Raw genomic sequence first — 11,661 nt, 5'->3', positions numbered from 1 at the left:
CAAGATGATTTAGCCTTTCTAAATAAAACTCAATGCCATTGTCATATACGAGAGAAAGATTCCACAATCATTGCTCGTCATTTTAATAATAATATGTTTTAAAGTTAATTCTTTTTATATATATCTAATACAACTATGACAAAATAATTTTATTATTATTTCAAATTATTATTAGATTTTATTATAGCAATGATTTGGATCAACGAAAATATTTTATATTAAAAATATATCAATAAATGATTACCGGTGGAGTGATAAGAGTTTTTCACGTAAATTTGTTGGTCTTGTGTTTGATTTTCAAATAACGTTTTAAATTGTTTTATTTGAAGTTTTTATAAAAGCGTGAAGAGATGAAAATATCCTTATAATGTCGAGTTAACTCGTGACACCAACTCAATTTAGAGGTGAGCGTTCGATCGAATCGAATCGAATAAAAAACTTACAAAGTTAATCGAGTTTACAAATCTTATTTTATCATCCTAACTTGATTTGAATTTTTCTCGAATCGAGTAGAGTGAGATGGAATTCGAATTGAATATATTTGTTCGAGTTAAATTTAAAAAAAAAAAAGACTTTGGTGTTATTTATTTTATGTAATATTATTTTTAAAATATTTTTCTTTAAAGTTTTTAAACATAATCATACAAAAGAAAATTTAAGTAAACAAGTGACTAATAACTTATACATTGTTAGCAATAATTTATTTCCAAAAAAACAAAACAAGAAGCAAAAAGGCAAAACAGTTACTAATGATTTATATTATTGTTCATGTTTAAACAAAACAGGAGCCAAAGTAAACAACAACACAACAAAATTATAATAGAAAACATAAGCAAAAGTCCAAAATACAACATAAACCTACTCTCAAGACATTAGCATTTTACAAAGCATTGGCAACTTGACTTCTCTCAAAACCTTGTCTTTGTCTAACTGTTCTTCAGCTCAGAGGCATAACTAGAGAGACCTTTTAAAATTTTTAAAATTTTAAATTAGTAAGTGTAAAATTACACTTTGACCTCTCTAATAATAATAAAATTTAATTTAATTTTCTAAAATTTATAAAAATATAAACTATTAAAATAATGAAAATATATTTTTATTATCATAAAATTGTAATTTAATTTTAGTATTCTAAAAAATTCTAATTTCACCCATACTTACATGTTAACGTTCAAATCATTCCTATACCAATAAATTTGCCGCCCTTTAAAATATTGATTACATCCCACATCTTTGTAATGTGAACCTTCAATCTCCACAAAAAATATTAATTTTAAAATACATATACATGTAAATATTAAATGATTAGTTTGTGTACACGAGTTTTATTGTTTGTATTAATTAAAATATTATTTTCTAAAATAAAAAATACATATAAATTTGTAAAGAAAAAATTACCATTTTTAAAAATATTATATTACAATTTTGAAAAAAATTAATATGAAAATAATATTTAAAAATAATAACAAAAGGTTTATATATTTGTAAAGGAATTACCATTTTTTTTAGAAAAAATAACATTATATTAAGGTTTTTATTAAATACACCACAACAAAATTTCCATGTACTGATGATAGATAAAATTCATCGCCATAAGCATCAAAAACCGTTCCCTAAGCCTATACCGACAGTCAAATTGGATACCGTACAGAATTTATGTCGTTGCTACAGGGGTCTGGCCCTATAACATTTTGTCGACAGACAGAATCTGTCGGTCATATAGTGACAGATTTAGAATTGTTTCCATCAGTAAAATATTTTATATTTTTATATTTTTATTGGTATTTAGTATTGGTGTGAATATAAAATTCGTCATAAAACTTATGATAATAGCATTAAATTAATTTTAAAACATTTTCATAATTAAATATAATTTATTATAATAATTATTTAAAATTTCTAAATAAAAATGCTTAAAATCACTTCTATAAATTAAAAAAAACCATCTTTTAATTAATAATTTGTACATTAGCAAAAGTTATACTATACATCAAACATGTCGAGCTCCATCAACGGTTGCGACATACAAATTTTTATAATGATAAGAAATAAAATGAATTTAGTGAATTTAATGGATTGAAATTTGGGTTAATGAGTGCTTTTTATAGATAATTATTATTTTATTTGAATATTGAATGAAATTTTGGATTTTAGCGAAACAAGTGGTAACCTCACTAGCCACCCCCAGAGACATCAATGTGGTAGAACTCTTTGGGCAGCTACACAATGATTGCAAGATTGGCATGTCTCTTACCAGCTGCTTTTAAATTTTAGAATAAAGCAACACCTATAATACAGAACGAGGGGTTAGCAATTGGAATTTTCAGAAAAAAACTACAGTAAATTGTTCTCAGCTAACCTAGCATTGAATCTTTGTACACCATCGCCGCTGCACATTATCAAGCCCCTTTTAATAGTCCATCCATATAAAAGTATTTAAGTCAATCCATCCAAATAAGTTGATTATAAAAGTAATCAATCAAATAAAATTTAAGAATAATAAACAAAATCCATAACTATAAGAATTGTAAAGGTTGAAAGGTTTCAATCAAATGTATTAAACTTTTAGATATATTTTATTCTGCCAATTTGTCCTCACTTAGAGCTTACTTCTATATCCACATATATTGTATTAATTATATTATCTGATCTATTAATTCCTTTTCAAATCAACTTGTTATAGAGAATAAACTGGGAATTTAATGTTACGAGTGTTCTAATTTTAGACATATCGAAGTAGAATTTGCAAATACCTTGAAAAGAGAAAAAGAGAAAATTTCTATGTCTGAGATGAGGAAACCAGCTCAGAATCAGAGTCAGATGATGAACAAGTGAGTAACTTTGTTACTTTTACATCGCAGATGGATGAGTCAGATGCTTTTAAATTGTGAATCTGTCAAGTGTACCAAAGAAGAGGTGCATGTTGAATTGTTGAAATCCTACAATCCCGCACTGAAAAAAATAAAATCTTTTGTGTGATGTGAAATTTAAAACTTTCTAATGAGAATGATTGTCTGAATAAGGAAGTCTCCATGTTGGTTGATTAAGTAGATGCAAAGATGATGGAGCTTGATGAGCAATAAAAAAGGGAGAGAAACTTGAGGAAGAATTAAGAGATGCAAGATAGACTCTCAAGAGAAGTTCAATTGCAGCATTAGCAAACTCGCTTGTGAAGTTTAAAAAACTCTATTGACGATATACCAAATAATTATCCATAATTTTAATACTTTTAATATTTCATTTTTTTAGTATGAATATAAATTGAACAATTTCTAATTATTTTAAACTTAAATATTAGTTATTATATATTTATTATTTAATTAGAATATATTTCTAAATCATTATTTGTTGTTTATTGTATGTGTACATTTTTATTACAAGAGGAGGGAAAAACTCTAACAGCAACGCAATTAGTGCGATTTAAACCCAGACCACACCTAGAGTGATGAATACCTTAACCATCAAGCCAACATGCGAAATTCTACGTACTTACATTTTAATCTATCTTAACCAAGCATCATATCATTATTGCTTTTAACTCTAAACATATATCAAATTACTAATTTCATTTTCGCTATAATAATTAATCTCAAAGTTATATTTAATTAAATTAAAACTAATGTAAGTTTCTATCAAAATGGTCCCCAAATGATTTAGCTTTCCTTTGTCATAAAAAGGCTGGTAAGGTTTTTATTTTTCAGCACGTTTTTCATGCATGTCTTTTTCTACGACCCGTTTAGTTAGCCCAAATAATTATTATCTTCCATTGTTTCGATTAAAATATTATCATAAATTGTTCTTAAAAAATTCTTGTTAATACAAAAGAAATCATTTCGACGTGATTGTTTCGATTAAAATATTATCATAAATTGTTCTTAAAAAATTCTTGTTAACACAAAAAAAATCATTTCGACGTGATGAGTTAAATTATATAATAGTGGTCAAAATTCAATTTTAATCTCTATACTACACTCAAAATCTATCCTCCAATTAAATGTTTTACATAATTTAGTACCTCTATTTTTATAATATAAGGCCTTTGACACGTGCTTGATTTTTTTTAATAAGTTAATGATTACATTATTAGGAAACTATTTTTAAACCATAAATATAACTAAATAGATCATGATATACTTTTCTGTAGCTTTTAATATCACATGTGTTGCATGTGATTTTATACATTTAATATTTAATTAAAATTATTAAATATTATATTTTAATTACAATAATTAACGTAAAATAATATTTCTTATTTAAATTATTGCATATAATTAAAATATATTAACTTATCAATTCACATATTATAACAGAAAATTTCCAAATCACAATTAAAAAATAATTTTACTTTATGTAATTAATACAAAGTAACACTATTCAAAATAATAGCTAATTAATATAATTAAATTTAATATTAATTAAGTGATAATTAAGATGATCAGTAACAATTCTATTTTACATTAATAAAATTAGAACAACTTCTTTTTAAGCCAATTTTTAACTAATAATTGTGATTATAATTATATTTAGGTTTTTTTCCTTATATTTGATGTTTAGGTTTATATTCAAGTAATAACTTTTGAGGTCAAGTTATAAATAACAAGAATAAATTTAAAAATTTTCTGAAATAATTTCTTCAGAAAGTTTTCTCTCTACAACTTTTCTTGAATTCAAGTGTGTGAGAAGAATATATAGGGAGTGTTTAGAGGCACTACTAAAAAAAAATCAATCTAAGTTTATTAATGAAGATGAATATCAAGGTATAGGCATCGAAGCTGGTGTATGGCTTAAAGGTGTTTAAAAAATATGTCATAAGTCCTTATGCTCTTCACAAATTTGAAAGTTAGTCATTATACTTTTATTTCTTGAAATTTAGTCTCTTTACCTTTTAGATTTTCAAAATTAAGGTCAAGTTGTCAGTACTAATAAATTTGTTAGTGTGACATTGTGAAATAAAAAAATACTCACTTGGTAGTCATGTAACTAAAAAAATAACTTTATAATGAACTTGAATTTAACAAAATAATTTTAACAATGGTAACAATTAGGCTTGAATTTTGAAATTTGAAAAGTAAAAAAGACTAAATTCTTAGGAATAAAACTACAAGGACTAAATTTCAAATTTGTTGGCATAAGTAATGTTGATAATTAAAGCTGTAATCAGCCAAATGGTAAAATTGTTGTATAAGGCCTTCCGATAAATAAAATATTCAATGTAAGCATTTTATGTCTTTAATTAAACTGAATAGTTTAAATTTTGGCCCACTAAAAATTAAATAATTTAATTTAATTTTTTAAATTCTTGACTCTCAAATTTTATAATTATATTTTAGTTTTTCATAAATAAAATTTCTAACTTCAAAGACCCAACATGCATTTTTCTTTTCTTTTTTGTATTGGGCTCCTTCATTAGCTGATAGAAATATCAGTTACTCTACCGTATATATATATATATATATATATATATATATATATATATATATATATATATATGTACAAGCCCAATTTTAGGCCCAAAACCCCTAACCCATTTGACCTAAACTCAAAACCACTAAATCCCTAGCCCAATACATTAAAAAAAAAGAAGAAGGAGACCTAAAACCCTAGCCGTTCACCACTTGCCCTTTGTCCCATCCACTACCTCTCTGCTCCACCACCGCTTGTCTGCAGCAACAATGGAAGAATAGATAGATATTAAAAAAAAAAAAGGAAATGAAATGGCTATAAAAAGCCAAGCAAAACCATTGTATGGGGGGAAAAATTTTTTAAATACAAAAAACAGCATTCAATCTTTCTAGCAAAGAAAAAACTGCAATACTAGTCACAAAACAATAAGAGAATCGACACCAAAATAAACCCAAAGCCCTCAGAAATCAAAACCCAAATTTAAGGTGATTTTCCCTTTCTTTTTCCATTTTTTTCGAGTTTCTTTATATACATAAACATATAATATAAGTAAAAATAACATACATATATTAAACAAGTATAATAAAAAAAATTTACCTCGGCGATTTCCGCCACCACGCAAGTGGCCGGCTCGTGGCGGCGCCGCCGGCGGACGGCGGCCCTCCCGGTTTCTGGGCCTGCACAGAGAAAAAAAAAACAAGAAAGAAAACATTTTTTTAAACAGAAAGGAAGAATGAGGTTTTAAAAAAAAAATTAGTTTATATAGAGGTGTAAAACGACGTAGTTTTAGGGGGGTTCGGAGACCTCAAAACGGCGCCGTTTGGCCATCGACCCGCGCAGGCGACCCGACCCGCTTAGGGTCCGCGCGTTTTCAACAGAGGGGTTAATTTCACTTTTAGCCCCTCCGCTCCTTTATTGTTTTGGAATTAAATTTCTCTTATTTCTAATTTTACCCTATAATTTATTTTAGTTTTCATTTTGGTCCTCCATTATGCTGCGCGTTTTAAAGGGGGGGTTATTTCCCATTTTAGCCCCTCCTTGATTATTTTCGCATGCATTTTAGTCCCTTTCTCCATCATTTACTCTGGATTTGCCCCAAAAATTTTGTTTCAAGCTCGATTTGATCCCTTCTGCTCATTTTTGCTATTTTTTTATTGCTATCATTATTATTATTCCTATGTGTATTATTATTACTTATATGATTGTTATTTCTACTATTATTATTATTATTATTATTATTATTATTATTATTATTATTATTATTATTATGAACATATCAAGATTATTATTATATTGTTATTATTAGTATTATTGTCGATGTCGATATTATTTTCGTTACCTTTTTATTTTTATTTTTATTATTTCTATTATTGTTATTATATTTTATTACTATTATTGTTATATTATCGTTATTATTCTTACTATTATTATTGTTAATGCAACTATTATTACTATAATTATATTTTCTTTTATCTTGATTTGCCTATTATTATTACCTTATTATACCATTAGTTTTATATTGTTATAACAGATATTATTTATTACTTTTATTGTTATGTTTGTTTTGTTTTATTACTAATATTATCATTAACATTATTACTATTAATTTTAATATCATCATCTTTGTAATTGCCCTTACCATTGTATTATGATTATTATTATTTCCATTTTCCTATTATTCACCTATTATGTTTCTTATCTATTTGTATTTCTAGTGCTATATTACATTTATTACTTATTAGCATTTTATTATTACTATTATTAGCATTAGCATTTTTAAACACTTATATGTATGTATTATGTTTTAATAACTATTTTAATACCATGCATGTTGTGTACATTTTTTAATAACTATATTATGTGTATATTTTCATATATGTCAAGTATATACGTTTTAATATCATATCTTTTCATATACATTTTGTATATATATATATATTTTAATACTACGTATATATTTCTCTTATTAAGTAAATATTTTAATACATACATATATATATATATATATATATATATATATATATATATATCATATACCACTATCATTAGCTATTTCTTATTATTATTACTGCCTTCAATAAACATCCTATACATATATACATATATATATACAAAATTTTTTTCTTCTTCTTCTATTATATGTTATACATATATATATATATATATATATATATATATATTCCATACTATTTCATATTTATATTATTATTATCATGTTAAAACGCCACGTATTATTATCGTTTCATACTATTATTACTTACATTATCATCATCGCTTCTGTTATCATTATCATTTTTATTTTCCCATGTTTTATTTATTGTGCATTCGATCATTTCATTTTCCTCATGAATTTGTTTATATTTGCATGTTACTAGCCTTGCCATTACTTCATCCTTTACAACTACTCGTTATTGCCACCCATTATTACACGTTACTGTTAATATCATAATTCGCTTTTATATTTACTATGCATCTCATTATATTCTTTACTCGATACCTTAAAATAATTCTTCCATAAAAGTAATATTCCGTATTTGGTAATTCGAGACAATCGTGCCCTAACTTCTGGGTTTCGATTTTCTCCTTTAACCTAAATAACGGAATACTCTTTAAATCATGACATGAGTTTTGAAAATGCTTATTCTCGGAGATATGAGGTTTCGTGCCCTAACTTACTGGGTATGGCATTTTGTTACCTCAAAATAAGATTTTTGCAAGTAAAGGCAATATTCGGTGTTTGGGAATTCGAGGAAACGTGCCCTAACTTACTGGGTTTCGATTTTCCTCGTTCACCTTAACTAACTGAATAACCTTTTGAAATACACGAATTTTTATATAAAAGGCAAGCTCGCTCTCGAAAATTCAAGATGTCGTGTCCTAACTTACTGGATGTGACATTTTATATTGTGAGACGAGAAGGTCCTTAACATTTGAGCATTTTCTTTACAAAGAGGGATCGTATTTTAAATTCTTTCAAGTTTTCAAATTTTCGACACTAAGACACTAATTAATCAACTAGGTACCAATTTTGGGCGTATCGAGGGTGCTAATCCTTCCTCGTATGTGAATCGACTCCCAAACTCATTTTCGATTTTCGTAGACCAAAAATTATCGTTTTAGTAAATCTTAACTTTTATTAAAATGATTAACCTAAGGTGATCCGATCACACCTAAAAAGATTGGTGGCGACTCTTGTTTTCGTTTTTTTTTTCTCCAAGTCGATACCTTTTTTTTTTTTCAAAAAAATGGCTACGGCAATATATATATATTTTTTCTAACAGAAAAAAAAGAAGATGGTTCCATGTGCTCTAATTCATTGTGCTCAGATTCATTAATGATGCAGAAGCACTTCCAAAGTATTCCAAAGAGGGGAAGGGTTATCTTGACTTAGGTATGCTTTTAGCCTAGATCAACCTAAGTTAAATGGAGTCTCTACCATCTTGATTAAAAAATCAAACATGAAACATCATACACCTTAAGATTCATAGGATGAAAAGAGCATTTTTGATGTCCTTATACTCATTATGCCTAGCATTGAATAGACCGGGTATTCACTTTATCAATATCTCAAATCAATGATGGGTTCGATTCGGATCTTGCCTAAATAGCACCTGAATTGTACTGAACCATTTTTTAGACTATTATTCTCTTGTTTTGTTCCTTCAAAGTAATAGAGTAAAGACATCGATTTCTCAAAAAGATTAATTCTTTTGATTGCATGATAGACTTCCCTAAAAAAAACATTGGTGCACGTGTAAACGAGGTGCTCTACCAACTCAGCTATAGCCCTTGTGTTTGTGATACATGTTTTATCATATTATGTAGATAATTTCTTGTCAAGATGAATATTACATGATCCAACATCATAATCATACCTTTTTGGTTGGTTTGATTAGTATTTCTTAGATGTAATATTGGATTTATAATCCATGGATGTAATAGATCCCTTTTCTTTCTCTTTATGATTCCTTATGATAATAAATTACCTACTTAACTCAGAGGTTAGAGTATTCCTTTCATACTGCGGGAGTCATTAGTTCAAATCCAATAGTAGATATAACTTATTAGATACCATCGAATCTGGTATCTAATAAGTTTTTCTACGCACCTTCTTTTTCTGATTTTTTAACTTTTTCAATCTATTATATTTTCGTTTTCAAATTTTCAAATTTTTCGTTAGATCAAAATTTGATTTCACTTTTATTCTATTTAATTGGCAGAATATATATATATATATATATATATATATATATAATTTCGAACTTTGGTTGAAAATCTATAACTGGGTTACAAAAATCAAAATATTTATATAATTTTTGTGATATTTACAGTTAGAAAGAATAAAAGAAATAAGTTATGTTGAAATGGGATAAATAACTGAGTTAACTCGGACTAATTCTAAGCTCTCCAATGGACAAAATTTTAAGAGAACGGAGTCACCCAAAATTCCCTTCAGTCTCTGAAAATGGCTTCGTCGGCGATTTTCAACAACGGTTTCAAGCAATCCGGCGCGAACTTCCGAGCAAAAAAGTACGAATGACTAGAATTCGATGTTCTCAATTGACGTAAAAGCTTCGGTGACACCTCCGGCGAATGGTAAGTATGCGGGTGACCGTCGATACTATCATTCCAATTGACTCTGGTCAACGTGTAATGACTGCATCCTTTGGGATCCTCCATTGATAACAACGTCGGAAAATAATGTTCTTCAGGGTAACAAGAATATAAATCTATACAAGGGAGTTTGAATTTCCTCCACAACATCCTTTCTTTCAACACAAGCAAAGAATGTCGTTTAGCCAATATGAAGAACTGGGACCCGATTCGGAACCGACCGAACGAGATTTCGGGTAGCATGACCCGAGGCCCACGAGCGACATAACGGTTGAACAAATGCGGCTCGCCGAATAAGATCTCAATGTAACTTTTGTGACGACGTTGATTTCCAAAGGCCTTGTATGACGATGGTGAATTAGGGTTCCCGAGGAGGGAACCGTAAATGTATTTGAACGAATGAAGAGGAATACAACGTTGTGATAACAACGCGAAGTAAAGATTCGATGAATCGTCGATTATGGCGTTGGCGAGGAGACGGCGAGCGGCGTTGACGAGCGTCGGGGAGCCACGATGGGTTTTCTTAGCGGGAATGAAATTGGCTTTTATCGACCAATCGGGGGGTGACAGCTTGGTGAATGGATCGGCATGGATGTAAACATTGAAGAGATGTTCGTTTCCCTGGAAAAATCGTTGCCATAATGGAGCGAAAACGAGATCGGAGTTGGTGAGGAAAAGGAATGCGATTTTCGGGTGAGAATTAGCGGTCCTGAGATGGGAAATTTTGGGAACTGCATGGGATAATTCAATATTGGAAGCTAATTCAAAAAGATGGAGATCGTCGAGTTCTTCGTTCATAGGGATGAGGGGTTGTCGTTCTTGATTTTTCCGGAGAGGGAAAAATTGTGGGGCAAAAAGACCAAGAAGGAAAAGTGAAAGGAGAAAGGTAAGACAGTAGATAATGGAAGATGATGCTGATGAGGATGGAGATGGAGATGGAGATGGAGATGGAGATGGTGAGGCTAATGATGACATTGTTTATTTTTATTTTTTTTTATTTTTTTAATTTTGGGTGTTAGTTAAGTTTTTACTGTGACAACTTTTTTCCCGAGAAACAAACAAGGAAAAGAAAAGAAAAAGGGAGAGTGAAAACTGGGGAAGATGATAATGACAAAGAGCATAATTTCACAGTTATTTTTGGTTTTTCAAAAAAAAAATGAAAAACCAAGTCACAGTTTTTTTCAAATGTCAAGACCAAAAATGCATTTAATATTGATTTCTGATTTTGATTTTGAGTAATATGTAAAAAAAATTAGTGAAAACATGTTTAATTGCTAAATTTGTACATTTCCATTTTTAAGAGTCAAACAATTACGCAATTCGTAGGAAAACCAATGAAAAGAAGTGTTGATCATAGTTTGGAGGATATCCAAATTTCGAATTCAACATCTTCAAAATCAACGATAATCAGATACAATCATCACCTCCTAAACAATATTAAAGAATGAGCACTTGAATACATCTCTAGAAAAAAAAATGCAGAAGCAGATCGAATGATTAAAAAACCTTTAATAAAGAAGAAGGATTGCATGTGTTCATAACTTATCCCTTATATAGCTTAATTGATTGTAACTTTTCTTTTCTTTAAATATATATAAAAGGGGTGTAATTGAATCCAGTTGAACTCGAGCTTAACTTGAAATT

General features: G+C 28.5%; 1 protein-coding gene across 1 annotated transcript; it reads right to left on the bottom strand.

Annotated features, from left to right (window-relative positions):
* Window positions 1-9,751: 9,751 nt before the first annotated feature.
* LOC108484970 (uncharacterized) lies at window positions 9,752-11,162 on the bottom strand. Its single transcript, XM_017788845.2, has one exon. The coding sequence runs from the start codon at window positions 10,990-10,992 to the stop codon at window positions 9,856-9,858; it is 1,137 nt and encodes a 378-aa protein (XP_017644334.1). The 5' UTR covers window positions 10,993-11,162; the 3' UTR covers window positions 9,752-9,855.
* Between the last annotated feature and the right edge of the window lie 499 nt (window positions 11,163-11,661).

The sequence above is a fragment of the Gossypium arboreum genome, chromosome 6 (genome assembly GCF_025698485.1).
Source record: "Gossypium arboreum isolate Shixiya-1 chromosome 6, ASM2569848v2, whole genome shotgun sequence".
Taxonomy (NCBI): domain Eukaryota; kingdom Viridiplantae; phylum Streptophyta; class Magnoliopsida; order Malvales; family Malvaceae; genus Gossypium; species Gossypium arboreum.
The sequence above is the reverse complement of the archived record's forward strand: the minus strand, read 5'-3'. Positions and strand labels throughout refer to the sequence as shown.

Bases quoted from the DNA above. Each gene is read 5' to 3' on its own strand.
- LOC108484970 (XM_017788845.2), bottom strand. From the start codon at position 10,992: ATGTCATCATTAGCCTCACCATCTCCATCTCCATCTCCATCTCCATCT.